Source organism: Dermacentor albipictus, chromosome 3, assembly GCF_038994185.2.
Source record: "Dermacentor albipictus isolate Rhodes 1998 colony chromosome 3, USDA_Dalb.pri_finalv2, whole genome shotgun sequence".
Classification (NCBI taxonomy): domain Eukaryota; kingdom Metazoa; phylum Arthropoda; class Arachnida; order Ixodida; family Ixodidae; genus Dermacentor; species Dermacentor albipictus.
The window spans coordinates 46939334-46960989 of NC_091823.1; the positions used below are offsets into that span (position 1 = coordinate 46939334).

General features: G+C 46.7%; 3 protein-coding genes across 6 annotated transcripts in view; 2 read left to right on the forward strand and 1 right to left on the reverse strand.

Moving 5' to 3' along the window:
* The window catches only part of LOC135898166 (uncharacterized), a 43565-nt gene extending 41356 nt beyond the window's left edge, over positions 1–2209 (forward strand). For both annotated transcript variants that reach the window (XM_065426958.1, XM_065426960.1), the window contains exon 14: positions 787–2209. In XM_065426958.1, the coding sequence (XP_065283030.1) occupies positions 787–972 (186 nt within the window). In that variant the 3' untranslated portion in view covers positions 973–2209. The remainder of the gene's footprint in view (positions 1–786) is intronic.
* Positions 2150–6175, reverse strand: LOC135898167 (L-aminoadipate-semialdehyde dehydrogenase-phosphopantetheinyl transferase). Of its 2 annotated transcripts, none has more exons than XM_065426961.1 (5): positions 5793–6175; positions 4724–4946; positions 4520–4641; positions 4242–4448; positions 2150–2373 (listed from the first exon to the last, which is right to left on the reverse strand). In XM_065426961.1, the coding sequence occupies exons 1-5, from the start codon at positions 5940–5942 to the stop codon at positions 2230–2232; spliced, it is 846 nt and encodes a 281-aa protein (XP_065283033.1). In that variant the 5' UTR covers positions 5943–6175; the 3' UTR covers positions 2150–2229. The 2 variants fall into 2 exon arrangements, with proteins under 2 accessions (XP_065283033.1, XP_065283034.1); XM_065426962.2 differs by lacking the exon at positions 2150–2373 and adding an exon at positions 3175–3303.
* On the forward strand, positions 5125–21535 carry LOC135898165 (endothelin-converting enzyme homolog). Of its 2 annotated transcripts, XM_065426956.1 has the most exons (6): positions 5125–5481; positions 7605–7869; positions 11075–12108; positions 12910–13235; positions 19286–19632; positions 20853–21535. In XM_065426956.1, the coding sequence occupies exons 2-6, from the start codon at positions 7702–7704 to the stop codon at positions 21267–21269; spliced, it is 2292 nt and encodes a 763-aa protein (XP_065283028.1). In that variant the 5' UTR covers positions 5125–5481; positions 7605–7701; the 3' UTR covers positions 21270–21535. The 2 variants fall into 2 exon arrangements, with proteins under 2 accessions (XP_065283028.1, XP_065283029.1); XM_065426957.1 differs by lacking the exon at positions 19286–19632.
* The last annotated feature ends 121 nt before the right edge of the window (positions 21536–21656 follow it).

Sequence of the window (21656 nt, forward strand, 5' to 3'; positions counted from 1 at the left end):
ATTGTCAACATAAGCGAATAGCTCCAGCGAACAAGCAACAGTCCCCCCACTCTGTCCATCCCTCCCTTTTGCCCATTCTTTCAACTCTGTTGCACTAGACGTCTCACATGACAGCCCTGCCCTTCTCCACTACTCAGTTGCATGCGAGCGCACGCCCTTTCCCTCAGCACCTTTGTATCGCAAGTCCAACCATCACTCGCCATGATTGTTTAGTGGCTGTGGTGTTGGGCTCCTACGCACAAGGTCGCAGGGTTGAATCCCGGCCACGGCGGCCACATTTTACTAGCTGCATTTCGATGGGAGGGAAATGCAAAAACACCTGTGTACTTCGATCTAGGTGCACGTTAAAGAACCCCAGGTGGTCGAAATTTCCGGCGTCCCCCACTATGGCATGCTTCATAATCAGATCGTGGTTTTAGCATGTAAAACCCCATAATTTAATTTTTTTTAAAGTCCGACCATCGACCGCCGCCAACCACAAAAACGGCGAAAGAGCCAGATAAAGCTAGTCACTTTAGAAATGTTGTTGCCAAGATCCTCGTTTTACAAAACATACACCATCCATACCCAAGAAGCGTGCTCTAGCAAGTCACTAGTGTACAAGAAATGCCATCTCCCGACTGCATGTCACCATTAACAACAAAATCCCACCAAGAGTGAAAATTTTTCAACTTACTGCAGTTTCTCAGTGTGCTCATCAAATTATTCAGTATTCCACCTATTTCTTATTGCTTCTGCCTGATGACTGTGTTATGAAGCAGCATGTCCTGTGTTTTCTGTAAACAGGGTGTGGACATCTACCGAGCTGCATTTGCATTTGAAGCCCAGCACGCGGATGAACTCACCTTGCGCCCCGGAGACAAAGTCCAGGTGACCTGCAAGGTCAACAACGACTGGTGGCAAGGGAGGCTGCTGGGATCGACTTCTAGTGAGGGAATCTTTCCTGCCGCCTTCGTGGAAAGCCTGTCTTAAATGGTGTTGGATAGCAACCAAGTTCTCTCCAGGAGAAGAAAAAAACGCCTGTAAGGCGGCTAAATTGCCTCGCCTGAGGGTCACAAGACTGGGACACTCTGATGTTTCTTCCGAAAATGTTATGCACATTGGAAACTCGTCCCTCCTGTGACTTCAACAGAGCCTTTGTACAAGTATCATCATTGCAGGGCTGTGCGAGGGTACTCGTACTGGAAAATTTGTGCGCGCGTGATCTACAGACCGTAGCAATGCAAGTCGAACAGATCACACCTTTGGGTGGTTGGCATCTGTGTGTATGCATCAGTTGGTAGGCGTTGCCACAAATGTGTGCGTCCATCATGGCATACCGCACATGTAGTTACGTTACCATAGTGGCCGTGCTTGCCATGCCTAGGTTGTGTAAATACGTGCTATCATGTGTTTATGAAACTGTTAGGGTACTGTGTACAACATATGCAAGTTGCCAAGGAAATAACTGTTGTGTTCAAAGGACTGCAAGGTCACACCTTTCACGTAAAATAGGATGGCATGTTCATCGCTGGCCATCTGTATCAATGTACTTGATGCTTTCTGCGGGTACTCTTCCTCTCTGTGGGGGTTGCTTATTTTTTTATTTTTCGCCACAAATGCCCATAGAGAGAGATGTGCTAGCCTAGTCAGTGGGACACCTTAAAGAACAAGAGAGAACTAATGATGCTGTAGCGTTATCTTTTGGCTTCTGCCTCCCATGGCCAGAGGTTATTATTCTTTACAAGTGATTTGCTTGTCCATTGAATATGGTAGAGCATTTGCTTGTTTTGCATGCGATCATGTTTTGTGTGCCAGGCATTTAGCTTGTATAGCGTCACGCTTGAATGCACTGCAGAAAAAGAAATTAAACATTCGAGCAGTGTCATCATATTGAGATCTGCTCGTGTATTTCCAATGTGAAGAGCGCAGAGAAAATCTACTGGAAATCCTAGCTGATCAAAGAAACATTTGGGTGCACTGCTGTGCAGCTTTCGGCGTCGGATGACATTCCGAGTGATGATATTGTTTCTGTCAGAGAATGTTTGCACTTTTCTAAGTACCTGGTGAACAAAACGTGCAAACTGGACGGAAAGGTTTTTACACATCTTTTTTTACTAAATGACGCCTGCTCGACTAGCACTGCGGCTGTCTGATGCGTCAAGATGACTGTAAATTTCTGAAAATGCTTTTATTTACATGAAGAATAAACTGTGCGCAGAATATTTAATAGTGTAATATTCTTTTGGTTCAGCTTGGAAATTCTGACTTTTCTATGAACTGGGTCCAGTCAAAGTCATTTGAAGAACCCAAAGGATGACTTCCACTGGTAAGTTCATCGAAGGACAGCACGGTGAAGTGCTTGCAATTTGGTGAAGTGGCCTCGTTTCCAAACTGTAAGCACGATCATGTCATTATTATCACTGCAACACAAAGGCCTCTGTCAACAAACCCACCACCACCAGCCGTGCCCTATGCCAGCAAACTTCATAACCTCACCAGTTCATCTTATTCTTCTGTCCCACATTGCTGCTCCTACCTCAAAACATCAATTCTGCTACTTCAAAGTTAGGTTTACATGGCAGACCATAGATTGTGCGATGACTAGGGTGTGAGCATTCACATGACAAAAGGATGTGGGGCAGTACAGGTGAGTGGGTCTTGCTCTCAAACCAAATGCAAAGTTCCCAAGATATTTTTCTTACGATCCAAAATTGGGGGCTTTAAGTTACAGCAACGTTATGAATTTCTCCGCTAGGACGAGACAAGCACAATAGGAATAGGTATTGCTTGATCACATGGTCCACAGATGACATACAACTATTGGTCCAGTCTGTGAACACAAATGTGCCACCAGTTACTTTAATGCATGGCCTGCCCAACTGGACTTCTTCCTCTTATTCTGAATTAGAATATCAACAACTCTTGCTTCATCATGTACCATTACTGTTTCTGTCAGCAATGTTCCCATCTCTTTTTTCACGGCTCCTTTACAGTTCATGGCTTCCTTCCAGGATGTTTGGTCAGCTTTTAGCAATCAGCCACATAGGTGTGTACTGTTAAAATACAGTATTAAAGCAAACTGAATGTTAAGCCAGACAGTTGGGGGACCATTGTATAATTTCTCATATATACAGTACACTCCTGGCAAGCAAAAGTTTTGGTAAGTTCTTGAGTTTTCTACACCTTGAAGAGAGTTGAGAGTGCACTGTACCCGACATTTTGCTATCCAAGGTAAGCTGCTGTTCACGAGTTCAGAGTGCCTATCAAGTGCATCCTTGGCCTGTTCTTGTAGCCTTTTCTTGCTGCCGGGGTTGGGCACAGCTAGTGCATGTAGATAACTATCTTTCACTATGTACTTCCACAGTAGTATAAGCACAAACTATTATGTTTTTCCCAGGCTGCTGAGCATTAGATTAGCCTTCTGTATAATATGTAATTTCGTCCTCAATTCTTTTCTTTAAGTCTATCTCCAAAGCTGGCTGACAGATTAATTCTCTCATGTACTGGTTAGCCTACAGGTTGACATTTTACTTTGTTCTTGTTATAATTAGTGCACTACAGTCTGCACAAAAGACAGCAGCCATCTTTATGCACTCGTGCAGAACTAAGTTGCATGACATGCAAGCACCACATCATTGTGCCTTGCTAGAAAGCATGCAAGAAGGTGAGTGTTAAGCTGAGGAAATGCAATACACGCAGAATTCTGTATATGGCAATAAGCTGATCTATATCATGCATATACTCTGGATTTTTCTATGGAATAACTACCGCATATATTGCAACTTGTAGCGTTATCTCATATGTATTTGCACCTTTGTGCTTCCAGCATGCAATGTACAATTTTGTGGTCAAGAGCGCGAGCAGTGGCCACGAGTCTGAGAACCGCGTCACTCTGCTCATTCGGTGGTAAATACGTTCAGATCTGTAATGGCTTCAATCTCGGAAATATGTCGATTTCGTAGGCTGCGGAAGTGCTGATTGGCTAGGCAGGTGCCAACAGCCAATCAAAACTTCAGCAGCAGACAGCATGAACATGTTCATTAGGCGGACACTCGCGGAACACCTCCCCCAATGTACATTTCAATGTGTGACGCATTACTTTTCGGTCAGTAATGCGAGCAGTGAGACAGCTTCCTAGCCTTCGTAGCTGCCAGCTATGTATGAACAGGAGGACAGTTCATATTTATTTATGGTTTCACTGTATAACTTGCAATTCCTGAGATAAGACAAAATACAGTGGGGTGCAGGGCAGAACTTACGTTGAGGGCTGTACAGACGCAGTGGTCATGATCAAGCATTGTCTCTTGAAATATCCAGTCGTTAAGCAGCTGGTTGTCGAAATACAGCTTCGTGTCACTTGTGATTATGCCCTGCTTGAGGTCTTTTGTTGGGCAAGTGAAATTCAACCGCTGCAGATCAATAGTCAGTCCAGCGCCTGTAGCCTTGACAAAGCTCTCCTTCAAGCACTGTAAAATAAAAAGCTCAAGGACATTCTGCCAAATGTGTTTTGTAGCTGGAAAAAAAAAAATCTACTTGCCCAAAGTCGATAAAAACGTCTAAGCAAGTCACTCTCGGTGCCTGGCTGCTCAATGTAGCTCCATTCTTTTGGAGTGAACTGCCTCTCCATGACTGCGAAGAACTCGTGTATCGTTTTGCCGCCTGCACTGAAAAGTGTTAGGTCATCAAATGCTTTCATGAATGGAAGCAAAATGTTTACGCAAACACATTCAGTGATGTTCACCGGAATACTCTGTTTTCATGACGTCAACGCCGACGTTGGGGTAGTCGTCGGCTGCCAACACTGCGAAATCCCCTTGATGTGAGACATTGAAGTCAAAAGAGTGAACTGTAAGTTCCGGATGTTTTAAGACGGGCCTGTTATGCTCATTTCGACCGAAGTGGATGTCGTGGTAGGGCACGCCACGAAGTTCACTGATGCATTTTCTGAGCAGAAGTCTGCCGATCTATTAAAGACAAAAAGAAAACATAGCAACCATAACTTTTTAAAATGGGTAATGTCTGTTTCTCTTAAGCACCCTGCTCATGGCCACTCTTATACGTGACCATGTGCCACAGACATTTGCGAAAATAATCATGCAAACGTGAGCTGAGAGAAAAAAGGTGCAGTTGGCTTACCAGCAGTGCAGAAGCATTGGTGCACCTTAGTACGAATTAGTGTGGGCAGCAATGATACCCTACCAAGCTGGCTGTCATATTTGTTAGTGCAGTTAGCATTCTTGGGGGGAATGTCTATGTGTCTATCTGTATCTAGCCTCTTTTACATACCCTGTGACTCAAGTTGTCTGCTATAGCTTCGGCCACTAGGTATAATTTGCTGCTGGCTACTGTCTGGCCTAGTAGACAAGTTGGGTCATTGGGTATGTGCCCAAATAGAAGAATTCGGCGCTACCTATGTAACACCGGTATGTGCCCATTCTTGGCGAGTCCCCCAGAGTGAGTGTGCCAACGTGACACAAGGGATGTGTAGCCATGATACAGGTATACTACCGAGTTTTAACTTGGGTGCAGCGATCACAAGACATACTGTGTCGTGGTATGATTTGGCATTGTGGTTGGCAGTGAAATTGCCACTTCGTGTGTGTGCGGTGGCAATCGCTACATTGCTACGCTAATCGCGTTAACGTCAACATTTACCGTTAGACGGGTTCTGTCAGCATCTTTATTAGAAACATTTGAGGAGCAATGAAGAACAAAAGGGAGAGGTGTGCATCAACAAATATATTCGTAAAGGCAGTTTACATAACACGTCAGTTTAGCAGCCAAACAACACGTCACGATGCTTCACTAACCATTGATGCTTTGGCATCCTTAGTGAACACAAACTTTTGGATTCGCTCTTTTTCTTCGGGTTGAACACACCGCAAGGCGTACAGCCACTGTTCTCGAGTCGGTTGCCATGTACGAACGTTAAACGCCCACCTTACGGAGTTCCGAGGCATACTGCAGTCGCTGCGGGCTAATACCACTGCCGATGATTGGCTTCTACCCTTCACTTAAGCAGCTCCCCAACAGTACGTTGCCCAACTCGAGAACAACAGTATTGCAGGCAAAGGCTGTACTACGGCTAGTAAGCGAGGCACAAATTATTACGAAATTAGAATTTTAAATCACTCTACTTTCACAGCTTCGCCACAGGTTTCACGCACTGAGAGACTGGACGCGTCCATTTTTAATTTTCTACGTTGGTGATGATAGTCGTTAGCCATAGAGTTTTACATTTATTTAGAAACTCTATGTTGTTAGCGGATTTAAAAATCAAGTAATGTTTCTACTCAACATACTTTAAAGTGACAAAAATACTATTATTGTGACAATGCATATTAGTCATAGCATATAACGTGTTACAATTGTGTTCTGCTTCTGGTTTCGGTATGAGCTTATGCACGCAAACAAAATTTGCCGCATTTGCTTAGAAGTAAGTGTATAGAAATGAACAGCAAATGAACCTCTGCTGGTAAGAATCTGCAAGGGCTGCCACTCCATAATTTCTTTTTATAACCTGCTTGAGTATATCGTACCAATATTTGCATAACGCGTCATAGAGATTTCTTGCATGAAACTGTATACAACGCGCAACCATAGTCGCGTTGCTCACGTATGTACGTTCCCAGAACGTGAAAGAAAGTGTCACAACGATAGGATTCACTGCGTGGAGTCCAGACAAGGACAACTACCAAATGGGGCCACAAATTGTCATCATATAGCGAACAAAGACAAAACTTCGCCCATCACCGCCATTTGGGATCAAACCCATTTCCTGCGGCGATGCGTAGCCTTACTTTCGTGCACAAAAAATGTCTCAGGCTGAAGAGAAGAGTGTACCTAGAAAAATATATCTCTTCACAGCCGATGAACTATACAGCCATAAGCTTTGTAACTGCAAGTGTAAGGTGAGCTAGTAAGCTTCGCAGGCTCATAGGTGTAGCTAGGTTTCCACGCCGGCCCTGTTCCTCGTTGGTGAGGTGCAACGAATCGATGTTTTCAACATCACATTCGATGTAGCTTACGCGTGCATCTGAGCTACTGATGCGAAAGCATACTGTTACAATTTAACCACAGAAAGTCCGAACACCGTTCCAGAACAACTTGGTACCTTTATGACCGGTCATGGGGGCTACATTAGTACAAAAAAAAAAAAGAAATCAATTTTTGTAGTTAGAACCTGATTGCTGCAGCAATCAATAAATTAGTCATTGGTTTGCTGAACTAACCAAAACTGAAGATTCGCTTCAGCGTGTGAGAACGCTGGCATATATGGGCGTTGTTTCTCACGTTAAGCTGTAAAGTATGCGCTGGCCATTGACTGACCATTGAAATGTGCTAAGCCAGTTACCCTTCCCTTTCCACCCATTTCTATACCTTAATTTTCCTGACCCCAGCATAGGCTAAAGGGCTAGCATTGTCAATAAAGATATGTTATTCATTCGTTTACTCATTCATTCCAGATTCATGTGTTTCTAGAAATTATTCTGGTATCAGTGCCTCGCTGTCAGCAGTGCATGCCTTTAATTTAGTACTGCAACATTACTGATTTAAATTTTCTGCCATAATTCCTTGCAGAAATCACACTTTATATTTCTTCTCATATTTTTTTCTCTTAGCACCTGCTCTTGGGCCAGAAGCCTGTTGTAAGTGAGTGCCATAGATTGGGAACGAGACCACGAAGAAGAAGGAAGAAGAAGAGCAACGCGACGAGCCATGAACGTGTGGATCGGTGGAGACACGTCGTCGAAGCCGGAGGACTTCCAGCTCGCCCGTCTGGCGGCACCGCCCTCGAATGAGTCTCTTAGGCGCCTCAGCCACACTGGGATCGGGGGAGTGGCTGGCGAGGAACACCATCCGCGTCAACCTCGTGACAACGAAGAGGTACGACGCGCCCTCTCTCACTGTCTCGATTATCCTTTTTCTCGGGTCCTTGACTCTGGACCTGTATAGCCACGTGGGTGTTTTGCCTGGCCATGTGCTATGCTGTTTGTGACAAAAAAGATTGCTGCGCTAACTTGAGATTAGCGCTGTTTTCAAGTTTCATTTCATTCACCTAGTAAAGACTGTTTCTTTTCTTTACCTCTTCCTTTGGCAGCTTTAAATTCTTGTTTCTTTTTTTTTTCTTTAGAGCGCAGCTCTTAGGCACCCGTTCCTACGACGAGTTTCAGCGTTGTCCATCGTAACCAAGCGAACGAGTGCCGCGAACGATGAAAACACGGAGCGCAGCTGGAGATGAAAGACGGCGATAGCGAAGAGAGCGCGAGGAGGAAAGTGGAGGAGGAGGGCAAGGCGAAAGCGTCAGAAAAAAAAAAAAAGCGCAGCGCCGCGCAAGACGGGCTTTGCGGCGACGATGGCGCCGAGATGGCGCCACAGTAGCGCGCGTCGTCTGTCTGGAAATAGAGCGCTGCGCGAGCGGAGGTCTGTGTGCGGCGGCTGCTGCAAATCGCACCCGCGCCTCACCCACGCGCTGCCTCTAGTGATCGCCCGATAAGCGAGGCAGTCGCGCCAAACTTCGCTCCGTTGCGACGTGCCGCACGAGACAGACTGTCCGCGCCAGCCAATGTATGTCGAAGTGAAAGCACGTATAGAGTTGAGCTGAAATTTCGCATTAGGACGTAATCGTGGATAATAGTTTTCCATTGAGTAGACTGTCTGCTAAACAATTTCTAGTTTCAATGTTCTCATTAATAATTACTACTGGTACACCGTGATAGGCACGTGAGGCAGACTCCAGTAAAAGGATACTTTTTTTAGGAGATACAGATTTTTTTATGAAAGAGCTATGACCGTGAGAGACCTGTCGTCTCCGCACAAGAACACTACGGCGAGGCGTAAATACTTTGCCGCTGCTTAAGTTACTCCGAAAAGACTGGTTAACAACATTTTTTAATTAACATTTCTTTTCTTTGTACTTGAGGGCAGTTATTCATATGGAAAACTTGTAGGGCGGCACGATTTATGGCATACCCACTTTTTTTTTTAAACTTGAGAGTCGCATCTAATTCGAGACATTTATCATCAAATTTCAGCGGTAAATCCATGCAATATTGAAACCGAGTGCGCCGGGAGCGCGGAAAAGGTGGCCCCGCTATCATATCGCACCGAAATGCCCCGTGACAACAAGCGCGAGGAAGTTCGAACGTCTCGGCCCCTCGCAGCACCTACACTGATATTGGGGGCGAGCTCCATCCCTGGAAAAGCTGGCGCCGCCGCCGGCGTGACGTGGTGTGAGGGATCACATGGACACAGCGGCCGCGTCGGCTGCTTCGGAAGCGCCGAAGCAAGCTGAAAACGAAAGTTTAAATTCCCACTAGCGCTGCGGGTGTGACTGAGTGGGGAGGTTTTCCTGCTTCAAGTGTGTGCTTGAAAACACTTGAAAGCACTCTAATAGGTAGTGGCTGCTTTTGAAGGCGTCCAACATGGTATAGGATACTGCTCAGTGCCACAATGCCGGACGTATGCACTTGACCGAGGACGGGAAGGGGAAGGGCTACGCCCCTGTAAGTCACTAACAGTTCGTCTTGCAGTTCATTATCTTTTATCTTATCATTTTATCTCATTGGGATAATATAGATAAAATTGTCACGCCTTTCAAATGTTTCATGTAAACAACTGACCTGAAGCTATAACAACAAAGTTAATTTAACACATTTTAGGTAAGTAGTCTTTTCAGAGTAACTTAAGCAGACACAAAGTATCTCCGCCTCATCCTAGAGCTCGCGTGCTAAAGACGACAGATGTAGTCTCATGGTCTTAGCTTTGTTGAACAAAATCTGTACTGTGTAAGGAAAAAAATAGCACTGATTCACTGAGGTGGAAATTTGGGTTTGTTGATGATCGATAACGCAGTAGACGTAGCGGGCTGCGGACGCGCGCAAGAGTGACTGCAACAGCTTATTCAAAAGTTCCTGACCGTTTTAGTACCAGACAAATGGTTCACTGCACATGCATGCCAAGAAACATCGCATTTGCAGATTAGCAACCAGAGCGCCCAACGTTATTCCACACGTGTATCACATAAACTTAGAAATGCTAACTTTTTAGCAGACAGGGAAACTGCTAATGTGCACCAAGCTTAGTTGTGTGTGCGTGTTTTTTCCTCTATATTATGCCAATGAGATAAAGTGATAAGATAGATAGATAGATGATAGATAATGAACTTCAAGATAAACTGTTAGTGACTTACAGGGGCGTAGCCCTTCCCCTTCCCGTCCTCGGTCAAGTGCGTGCTCGAGCTATAGAGAAAAGAAGTAGAAGAAGAAAAGAAACGCACGCGCATCCACTTTCACAAAAATTCAGTAAGGGACAGGGATGAGCACCATGACACGAACAAGGTGGAAAGTGGAGCTCTACGGCGCCCGTCAATAAACAAAATGTTAAACAAAACGTTGTTTTAGTCATTGAAGCACAAGAGTAACTGGGACGCCAATACATTTCATTGCAATATTCGGAAATTAATATCGCCAAACTGGTATCATCTTGAGAAATCGTTTCAAATGGATCCGCCTTGCCAACACTCCGGCTGGAATTTGTAAATTGCAATATGTGCTATAAATAATTATTTAAAACTTAATTATTGAATTTCTGTAAATTATTCTTATGCGTTTGATTTGTTTGTGCAAGTAATGGCCGCCTCTTTCAGTAGACCAGCTCATGTACCAGAATTGTGCTATTTGTCACAGGCAAACCTTCAAATTTTTGAAAGTGTTCGCTGAAACACCTGGTACATCAATCCTGTAGCAGCATGCCAAACCTTTTGTTCAGCTAAACGCCCGCCTATCATTAACGTTTATTTAACCAGCGCGTACGCATTTATAATATTGGTTCTTATTACGGTTTTCTTGTCATGGATTCTTGGAATACCCAGATTACGTACACGCGGCCGGTGGTTGGGCTATATGCGGTGTGAACAGAGTACGATGGTAGTGCGTGTTCAAGAAACCATTGCCCCAAAAGCTAGCGGTTTGGCATAACGCAGCTCCAATGATCTGAGCAGCTTGCCTAGCAGGATGCAAAAGCAAAATATCATATCTTTTGTTCACTACTCTACGTAGCCGCGCATTTAGCAAGCTTCGCCTACATGCAGGGTGGCGTCAGGCGAAGCATGATCGTCTCACTCGTCGCCAGCATGGTCTTTTCGATCGCCATCTACGCCATGTGGCACGTGCTCGAAGTTTCTTACCGGCACAAGGCCGGAGCCCTGGTCAAGGCCGAGGACGACAGCGCGACCAAGCCGGCAATGGTGAGCGGCCGGCCAACGCAAGTGACCGCGCCGTCGCTCGTCTGCACGTCGTCCAGCTGCGAACAGTTCTCCAGCATCTTCCAGGACGCACTCTCCTACGACCAGGAACCCTGTTCGGACTTCTACCAGTTCGTCTGCAAGCGCTGGAGCTTGCGGCTGCCGCACGAGTACACCGTCAAGGAGGAACACCGGCACCGCATCGTCGCGCTCATGAGCCGCGTCCTGAAGGAGCTCCCGCACTCCGCGGCTACCAGCTCCTCGGAGGCGAAGGCGGTCAACCTGTACTGGGCCTGCATGCAGCCGAAGCGCAACGTGGAGGCGCTCAGGGAGTTCATGCGCATCGAGGGCGTCACCCTGGACGATGACGACGAGTCGGGCGAGCACCCGCTGAAGCACATTGTGCATCTGAACGTCCACTACGGCTTCCAGACGATCTTCAACGTCGGACGAGCCCGGAGGGACGCCGTCGCCCAGTGCAGCGGCGCCAACTGGACGTTCGTGTTCGAGAAGGTCGACGTCCACATGTACGCGCCCTTCATCGAAGACCTGACGGGCAGCGCCCACTTCATCAAGAGGGCGTTCGCGCTAGTGACGGGGAAGGACATTCCCGCAGCAGTGCTCCGCGACATCATCCGGGTTGACGCGTTCCTGGTGAGCCTGCTTCACCGCTTCACCTGGCTGCCCGTGAGAAGAGCGTTCCAACTAGGAAATGGAGGCGTCTTCGCGGCCAATGTGACCGTGGCCGACATGTTCCTCTACCTCGGCGAGACGCTGGACATCCAGTTCGACGTCAAGGACTGCATAGTGGTCACGTCGATCCACGTTATCCAGCTGGTCGAAAAGATTCTCGCAAAGTTCAGCACGACGCAGCTGAACAGGTGGGAAATGGTGATCTAAAGCGGAGCGATGTTTTTGCTCGCAATGTCTGTTCTTCCTTGACGACTGCTGTCGCTGTCATCGTTGCCTATATAAAGCGTGTTTTTTTTTTCTTAAGCCATACAGATTTTTTATAGAGAAGGAATAAGCGTAGCAAACGTGGCATTTTTGCATACGAGTTCCTAGGCGAGGCGGACATACTTTGACTCTAATAACGTGAGCTTCATAAGACTTATAATGCATGTATTAGCTGCGAGGTGAGAGACAAAACGTCGTGCGAGTGATGTAGCTTCGCACCTATCCTTGATTGTTTTTTCAAGTAGTCCCTGTAGCACCATTGCTGGCTTCTCCTTGCCGCGTAGACACTTGTCGCTTCAATCCTGACTTTCTGCGTCCGTTTTGGGTTCTTCGTATCATGCGTCCACGCTACAGCAAACAATTGGTTTTCAGTGTATACTTTCGCGCAAGTTCATCTAATTAGAAGATTATGCATAGTCAAGCTATATTGGCCAGCATAAACAAATTTCCACCGACTCTTCAGTTCAGCGCACAGTGTGGTGCCACTTGCTTGCCTGCCTAGGTGCGATTGCAAGCCAACGGAAGTATCAACAGCGGACAACATTTTCGAAGTAAACTCTACAGGGCGTAAGACACGTGCTTTGTCAAGCGTTTCGGCACACACATTTGGCGTAAGAAAAACGTTGCGCGGTTTCTTAGTGGGCTAAAGTAGACGCCTATATCGATGAAGTGTTTGTCTTGAGGGTTTTATTACGTTCTGTCGTGCATTCCTGGGCCGGTTGCAGGTACGTGCAGTGGTCGGTGCTGCGTCGCATCGCTCCCATCGCCGAGCCGGCCCTCCTGGAGCCAATGGAGCTGCGGCACTACTACTGCTACACCACGCTGGAGCGACTGCTGCACTATGCACTATCCAGACGCTTCCTGGATAGCGTCGGGGTGGCCGGAGGTGCCGCGACGCGCGAGGCCTCATCCATGATCAGCATCATCCTGCGCTCAACTCTCTCCTTGGTCGAAGCAAGCAGCTGGATGAGCGTGGGCCAGAAGATCAATATTCGCCTGGCACTGGCTAAGAAAGCACGCGTTTCGGTCTACCGTCGCTTGCAAGAGCTTGGTAAGCGCACTCAACTCCGACGCAGTCATTATAGTCAAGTGTATCGCTGTAGCTGCTTGCCTTTCGACTCGGTCGATCATCGGCAGAATGGAAAGCCGAGCGGATGCGCATAGATTCATATCTTAAGGTCGCGTAAACGAAGATTAAAACCAATGTTATTAATACAAAAAAGTGGGTTTCACATCCCCGAAACTGTACAGTGAGCAACGAGAGCCTCCAGATTATTTGGCCACCTAATGTTTGGTAATGTGGACCTAAACATAAGTACGCGAGACTTTTTGCATTTTGCGGGCATTGAAGTGCGGCCCCCCTGGCTAGGAATTGCTCCTGTGACGGCGTGATCAGCTGCAGAATGCCATAGCGTGTCAAATGTGAAGGGGATCTTTACCGGAAAACGTTGCGGGAAGCGCTACGTGCTTAGCATTGCTATCACGAGTGCCTTATCAATTATGTGCTTCAAATGTCTTTTTCTTAACTTGACCTATATTGAAACGTATGCTGTTCTGTATGTTCTACGAGTGATTTTCTGTTTCTGTCCCCTCCTTTCTGAAGAGTAGGCAGGCGTTACGCCTCTTCCGGTGGCAGTTGGCAGCTTGCTCCTCGCTTCCCCTTCGCTGTCAAATGCATATGTGTTTTCAAAACAAAACAAAGAATGTATGCACTGTTCGCTGCACTTTGCTGAGTGTTTGTAGCCTCTGCCTTACGGGGGTATGAGCCATAAATAATGACAATTGTCAACGTGCTGTTCTGTATGTTGTATGCGTAATTCCAAAGAATGTAAGCACTGTTCACTTCCTATTGCTGAGTGCTTGTAGGCTATGCCTTACGGGGCTATGAGCGATTAGAGTGGTTACATGATTACGGGGGTACGAGCCATTGATGATGATAGCTTTTGTTCACGGAGAACAAAAATGCACGGAACCCTAGTGATATACAGCCTCGCTGCTAAAAAAATAAGAAAGACGCGGTGATAAAATTAGCAGTTTCTCTTTACAAGCTCTTGCTAACTTTAGTGCGCTGAAACTAGTGTTAGTTGCCATGGCAACTAACAAAACAACAAAACTGATTACGATTCAAGGAACATCGGTAAACCACATAAAACCAGGTATTTCCGCAGCCTTTAGCTGTGTCTCCCAAGGAAATTTATATAGAATTTTCCTTCAACAAACAGAAAGAAAGTTAAAGAAGAGTCGGTTTTAGTGAAACGTGCTACACGATTATCTTTACGGCATCTGACGATTTGGGTACCCAGATTGTGGCGCAGTGACACTGTCAGGCTCTCCATCTGATGGTGCACTGTTTCGATGACGTCGCTGACTCCTGTACTACGTCGCTGACTCTTTTCCACTGAGCTTTCAATATTGGAGACGAAAAAGGAGACTGCAGTTGCTAATAAAACAAATTTTAACGCATGGCTCACCAGTGCGTTTATTGTATGTATAACGACACAGGCGTTCGCGACCGATTCATGAAAGATAATTACGCAGAATCAAATACTTCGTGACGTTAAGCGTGGGGAATGTCGAAACGACAAATGCTTAAATTTTAACATAGCATGCGCAAAGCAAGGATGTCACTTATCGTATACAACACAGACAGGTCTGATATGAAGACATGTCTGTGTTGTATACGATATGAACCTGCCGCTACCTTCTTCTTTCTTTTAAGGCGAAAGCCTTAAGTGGCTCATACCCCCGATGGCCTTGAAAAAAAAAAACGCGTCGTCCGGTCCATTGGTGCAAAAACTATCATCATCAGCAATGGCTCATACCCCCATAAGCAAGCGAAAAAATGCAATGGCTCATACCTCTCGTAATGCAGAGGCTACAAGCACTTATCAAAGTGAAGCGTACAGTGCATACAATGATTGAAATGAAGCATACAACGTACAGAAACGCGGTATCTAGTCGAATGGCACAAAAAAAAAACACGTGACCTTCTGAATGCCTCATACCCCCGTAAGGCTGAGGCTACAAGTGTTCAGCAAAGGGAACCGAACAGTGCATACACATTCATTGAAATCACCGATTCAACGCAAAGAGCAGCATAAGTTTCCATTCCCTGCTGGGAGGGTGCAACGTAAAGTCGAAGAGAAACGGCGTTGGCTTGAGTCTTTCCCCGCTATACGAGTGCGCGAAGCCGCCGCTGAGCGTCGAGGACGAGCCGAAGAAGTCGAACTGCGAAAGCAGCAACGCGACTATGCGAGGCGGCGCGTTACCAAATGTGTCAGCAGGCTTTCGCCTTCACGTGTTACAGGAGTGTAACATGTAGCCGAATTTCATTTTTCCCCCCGGAAAAACCACGTCCTTGACGCGTGTGGCTCCCACTACCGAAGCAAATCACGCAGTTAAGAACGTGCTATTAGCTACCAACCTCAGTGGTTGTCTGGAAATTATGTGATAAACAATATGCGATTGCTCTTGTCCGTCCAATTATTATATTACGTAAAAGAAAACGGATAATTTGGTGCGATTTCTGTGGCACAGCATGGTGTACGCACATGTTTGCTTGTTTAGATGCTAACTATGCGACTTGTTTCTAAGCCGGTACCACACGTGCATACTTATGGTCGATTAACGCCATGCGAATGCATCTTATTTCCCCGCTATATCCGGTCTGTGCGGCAACTTATTTGGAATATCTGTTTAAAATAAAGGTCGCTTTCATCTCACCTGCTAACAGCGGCATTAAAAGTATTAACATATATATTTCGGTTGGAGCTTCCTTTCCCTCGAGAAATGATTGCCAACAGTGGTGGAATCCGAAGACGAAAAGAATAAACAAAAAAGGCGGCAGCTTTAGATTTCATGGTGTTAAATTGTTACTTATAACAAACTAATTATTTCTGGTGCGAGTAAGACAAATTCAGCAGATAGTCATTTCGTTATATTTGTGACGAGTAGTATAGGTGTGCTGCTCAAAATTGAAGTCTTGTACAAAAAGTACTCATTTGATGCTATGGTGAGTTGTGAGAGCTTAGCTGCTAATTACTATAGTGTAATAACAATAATACAGGTCAACGTATGAAACAAAAGTAAAGCAACTTCCGCGCAATGAAAGCTGTCGAAACAGCGAAGCTGGTGGTCATTTATCTCAAGTTTGAACTCGTGTTTAGCGTGATTTTCATGAAATTATTTTGGCTCGTTGTCATCATGTTGCCAGATTCGAGCTTCTGTTCCGGATTGAGCACTATTCAGATGCACGAGGTTGTGATCAAACCACAGTCTATCGCACACCTTGCAGCTGTGGCCGAACTCACGGTCGACGAATTCTCTCTTGAACCATCCACTGGCAACCTCCGTGGGAGGAGCATCTCTGCGTCGACGTCTCTGCTCGGCCTTCTATACTTTCGGAGTTGGGGGTTAGCTTGCCTCTGCTGGCGCTTGGCTTCAGTTGCCTTCTCATGAAAGTGCGGGTTGGCTTGCCTCCACTGCCTCTTGGCTTGCGCTTCCCGTTCTCGATCCTCGGTGGTAGCGGCTTTCCTTCGCTGGCACATTGCTTGCGCTTCTCGCTCTCGAAGCTCGGGATTTGCGCGACGTCGGCGCTGCCGCTCGCGCCGAGCGGAATCCATGGGGCGAAAGGGTTGGCGCCGGCGAAACACCTGCTCCTGTACCCCTCTCTTCTCCCCAACCCCGGTGCGCCCTCTGATTGGTCCCCTCTCATTTCGGCGGGGCCCCAGATGGATGGATGGGTGGATGGATGGGTGGATGTAATGAGCTTCCCTGTTGCGGTGGGTTGCGCCATCAAGCTCTTGCTTGATATATATTGCTTAATTATATTGCTTAATGTCTTACCTGTGTTAAAAATGCAAAAAAGAAAGAAAACACGATTAATTCTATAACCCAATGTTCTGAATCCCTACTGTGGGCTTAGTTTTTGTACACCTCCGTTGTCTCCGGATGGATGGATGGATGGATGGATGCTGTCAGCGTCCCCTTTGGAACGGGGCGATGGGTTGCGCCACCAAGCTCTTGCTATTATACGGCCTAATATCCTACCTAGGTTAAAAAAGATAAAAGAGAAGGAAAAGAAACCACTATGAAATTCCTTAACCAAATTTCCTGACCCCCTATTGCGAACTTAGTTTTTGTACGTCTCTGTTGATTATTTCCCTAGTTTTCTTCCACCAATCTTCCGATCGGGTCCTCAAGGGCTTCAGGGAGGCCAGTGGTGCCTAAATCGATCGCTGGGAAGATATCTTCACATTCTAATAAAACATGCTTCTACCTTCGGCGCACCCGCTGGCGGTGAGCTCCGGAACCTGCCCCTCTGTTTGACACCAGAGCTCCGCTGTTAAATATATGAGCACCCTCAACTCCATTTGGCATCTATGTTGTGAAATAGACTCATAGAGAATGTTTTCTACGAATCGTATAACTGTTTTTCAGCGAACGGTTAATGCTTTCGCGAGGTGTTGCAAACTGATGAGGAGTGCAGCGCGTGATGTTTTTTGTTGTTATGGGACCCAGTGTCCCAAGTCGGCGCCGAAGAGATTCATTGAATAGCGACACCTACCCAGTGGCGCACACCCAATGGCCCCTGGGACACACATGCCCAGTGGAGCCCTCATTCTAGACTGCGTTACCTTCGGAATCGGCCCACACATTTAGACTGTACTATCTTAGGGATCGGCACACGAAAATGGCCATATACCCGTTACAGTAAACTGGGTTGAACTCGTCAAGAATGCTTCGCAATAAAGTTCGGAATGGGCTCGGATTTGGTCCAGCAGCCGTCAAGCGAAGTGAAGTTGCATAGTCAGTGACATGTCTACAGAAATGTTTATAGAAAGGTCTGCAGAGACTGGTAGTATACTCACTCGGCGACAGTTGTCGCCCACTCGTCCCTTCGTAGCAGGCGTGCGTTTTTGTTTCTCATACGCCAACCAATCATCATTGTTCGTTTGCGACCTCCTATAGCGTGTGCGCGCATTGGTGTTTCTTCGTCGCGAAAGCGACTCCGGCATCATTTTTCTCTGCCAGCACGCCTCTGCAACGTGGTGCAGTGCGACGACAGCACTGCTTCTGTGACGCTTCTCTGTGTGTGCATGATTGCGCATGACTTGTAAGTGCTGAGCACACGTTCCCTTGGCGCTGCAACAGTTATCTCTGCTTCGCCCTGAAGAACGGCAAAGGCTGCTCCCCGTGTCTGCGAGAAACGTGAAGCATTTACGGTTACCTTCTCGGGTATAAGCGTGTGCAAATATTCGAAATTTCGAATGCGAGTCGAATAGCGCGGGCTATTCAATTCGTATTTGTTTCGAGAATTGACTATTCAAAATTTTCGAATATTCGTTTCTTTTTGTATATAACAAATAACGATTATTCCCTGAGTCTACAGGGAGAAAGATTGATGTGAGTAGGGACTAATGTATCTGCTGCTAGTGCAGCAACTGTTGCGAAGAGGAACCGTTTCTTGACCGAACTTATGGAGCATACTTCTGTTCAATAATTTCCATTCGTACAGTAAAGATTACTCGACTTTGGACTGCCCGCAAATTTGTAGTCGCAAAAGATGCAAGGTAAGTTATCCTTTGGCCAACCTCACCATGTTCGTGTCCTCGTAAAACGATGTGTGGTAGAGTAGTACGTATTGCACTTCATCGAACACAACACTCTTCGTGCATCTGATGGTATTCTGTTTCTTTGTCGCGTCACAGTCATTGTCGTAGTGCACTGCAGATAAGATCACTAATGAATACGTTATTTACAAGCTCCGCAGGAGACCGGGCGTCCAGCTGTTAAGGGCATTACATGTATCAGATAATGTAAACAAATATCCTCTTTATCAATTGAACTCGACGTAACCTTTATATTTTACTTGGCTTAAAATTGAGAAAAAAACTATTCGATATTTGATAAGATATTCGAAGGTGTTTTCTTCAAATTTGTATTCGACTCGAATTTAGCATTTTTTTTTTACGAATGTCCTGTCTTTTCCGAGGGTGGAGGGAAGCAGAGCGGGCGCAACACCTTTAACGTAGGTGCTTCTCCTGCGTCGTACTGCTGGGAAATGCGAACGCTAAAACGAGACCGGTCGTTTACCTCCAGATTGCCTGCAGGACTACTCTGAGAACATAAGCAGCGCCAACGCTCTTCTCGCTTGGGCCACAGCGGCGTCAACGATCAGGTCTTGCCAGCTGAACATGACGTCGCCGTCGCAGGCGTTACCGATGAGCACGGAGGTGACGTTCGGTTTGGAGGAAAACACGCTGTCCGTGCCGGAGGCGCTGCTGATGCCGCCATTCTTCGGCTCCGACGGCCTTCCTGGGATCAACTATGGCGCCCTGGGTTTGGCCGTGTCCAGCGCGTTGATGGGACTCCTGGAGCTCCACTTGTCGGGTGACCGACAATATTCGGGGGACTCCGACGGCGAAAGCGGCTTTGGCAGCCGATTAGTAAGAGTCGCTTTTAAATGCCCGTGAGCCAGGATTGCCTATTACTAGCAGGGGTGCGCGAATATTCGAAATTTGGAATACGAATATAACAGCCTTTGTCATTCGATTCGTATTCGATCCGAGAATTCGCTATTCGAGGCTGTCGAATATTTGTTTAAGTTCGAATGCTGTAAGGGATTACAACCAACTGTTGTTGCGGTCTACGGCGAGAAAGACTCAAGTTGTCTTGAGGTCATTGCTGTCGGGCCCATTGGTGCGCCAGATACGTTTACCTTTGCGTTGTTTCCAAGCCTCTCAGTTGACGTGACATGCAGTTCAATGTAGGTATCACATAACGTAAATGCATATTTTCTTTCTTCTGTTAATTTGACTCCAGCAAGCGTTTATACTTTACTTTGTTTAGTAAACATGCGGCATTAGATCGCTGTTCGAACGTTGCTTTATCAACTATTCTTATTTGATTCAATTCACAAATTTCTCTATATTCGAACCACCCCGAGGGTAATATTCACAAAGCTTTTCGTTCATAACTTTTTTGCCATTGGCTGGCCGCCTTCTCTAATAATATATCTAGCATCAGGATTGGCTCGGTTGCTCGGTTGTAACAACTCGAGCGCAAGAGCTTTCTGTGAATGCAGGCTCTAGTTATTGGTTCCTTCCCGGTTAATGGCGAAAATTTGCGCTGATATATCTATAAAAATTTGTTTTTTTTTGTTTTTTATTGAGCATAACTGTATAAGTTGAAGTATACATACTGATTTCTGCGTAAAGCAGTGTTGGCTGCAAGTGGGTTGCCATATGGAGGAATTGGCGAAGCATCACACCGAATTGAAACTCTTATTGGAAAAGTTAGGCAACGGGTTGGGCTAAAAGCTAATAATGCAGTACACATTTTTGATAGACATTATCAGACACTGATCTCGTCTTAATTAAGTCAACGGAGTGATTTTTTCTGTCACATATAACCGTGAAATGCCGATATTTACCCTACTATATAGTGCAGTGAGGTGGCGCGTTGCTTGCCGGCTTGAAATGCAGTGCTTGTCATTAACGCCGGCCAGAACGATACGTGAACACATCGCGGAGTTACGAGCCCAGTGCCTTGAACCTCGCAGCTGTTGTACGTGTTTATTGCTCATCCACTGCTAGCGGGGCGCTATAGACAGAAGTGTGAGCGTCTGTACAGCCGTAGTTCCAAATTACTGCTATACAACTCGCAGGAATGCCTGAAAAAGGCCTACCAGGAAGACATGCGCGTCGACCGGGGCACGCTGAACAAGATGGCCGCGCTGCGAGACTTCGTGGGGCTCCTGCCCGCGTACCGGGCCTTCGTGTCGACGGCGTCCGCGCAGCGACTCAAGGGCCTCGGGTGGATGAGCGAGGAGCAGCTGTTCTTCGTGGCCTTCTGCTACCAGCAGTGCGAGAACGCGGGCGACGAGCGGTCCTCGAAGGCGCTGCCCGTCGCCGCCTACCGCTGCAACGTGCCGCTCAGGCACACGCCGCAGTTTGCGGACGCGTTCAACTGCTCGCTGGGATCGCCGATGGTGTCGCCCGAACCGTGCGCCTTCTGGGACGAAGCCCTGGATCAAGCCGCGATGCGAAGAAGCGAGAAACATCTGACGCACGCCACTGACTGACCCGCGCCACTTTCGAGACTCGTGAGTGCAACGCGAGCACGGATAGGCGACGGCTGTACGCTGTGTAGCGGGAGAGCGAAGGTGTTTGCTTAACGCCCGCACATAGGTCTGGCCGTATGCGAACTATACTGTTCTTGTTTTTTTTAAATCAGTGAACAGGGGAATTTGTGTTGTGAAACTCCCGCAGCACGTTCGTTGCGGTACGTTTAGTTTGCGGTGACCGATGTCTTTTGTTTACGTGTTAAATATTTAATTTGTGACCTTGCCATCGGCACATCGATATCGTTTGGGATCCATTTTTACTGTTCGTGGAGCAAACAGCTCTATCCTATAGAGCAATTTTCTTTTCCTTGGTGGCGCTTTCTGCTTGAAGGATCATCGTTATAT

Excerpts from the sequence above, each read along its gene's own strand:
- LOC135898167 (XM_065426961.1), bottom strand. The coding sequence starts at position 5,942 with ATGCCTCGGAACTCCGTAAGGTGGGCGTTTAACGTTCGTACATGGCAA. Across the intron at positions 4,642-4,723 it reads CATGAAAACAGAGTATTCCG|GCGGCAAAACGATACACGAG; the intron begins GTGAACATCACT and ends TTTTCAGTGCAG. Across the intron at positions 2,374-4,241 it reads GCGTCTGTACAGCCCTCAAC|TTTGGAAACGAGGCCACTTC; the intron begins GTAAGTTCTGCC and ends TCGTGCTTACAG.
- LOC135898165 (XM_065426956.1), top strand. The coding sequence starts at position 7,702 with ATGAACGTGTGGATCGGTGGAGACACGTCGTCGAAGCCGGAGGACTTC. Across the intron at positions 7,870-11,074 it reads AACCTCGTGACAACGAAGAG|GGTGGCGTCAGGCGAAGCAT; the intron begins GTACGACGCGCC and ends GCCTACATGCAG. Across the intron at positions 13,236-19,285 it reads CCGTCGCTTGCAAGAGCTTG|ATTGCCTGCAGGACTACTCT; the intron begins GTAAGCGCACTC and ends GTTTACCTCCAG.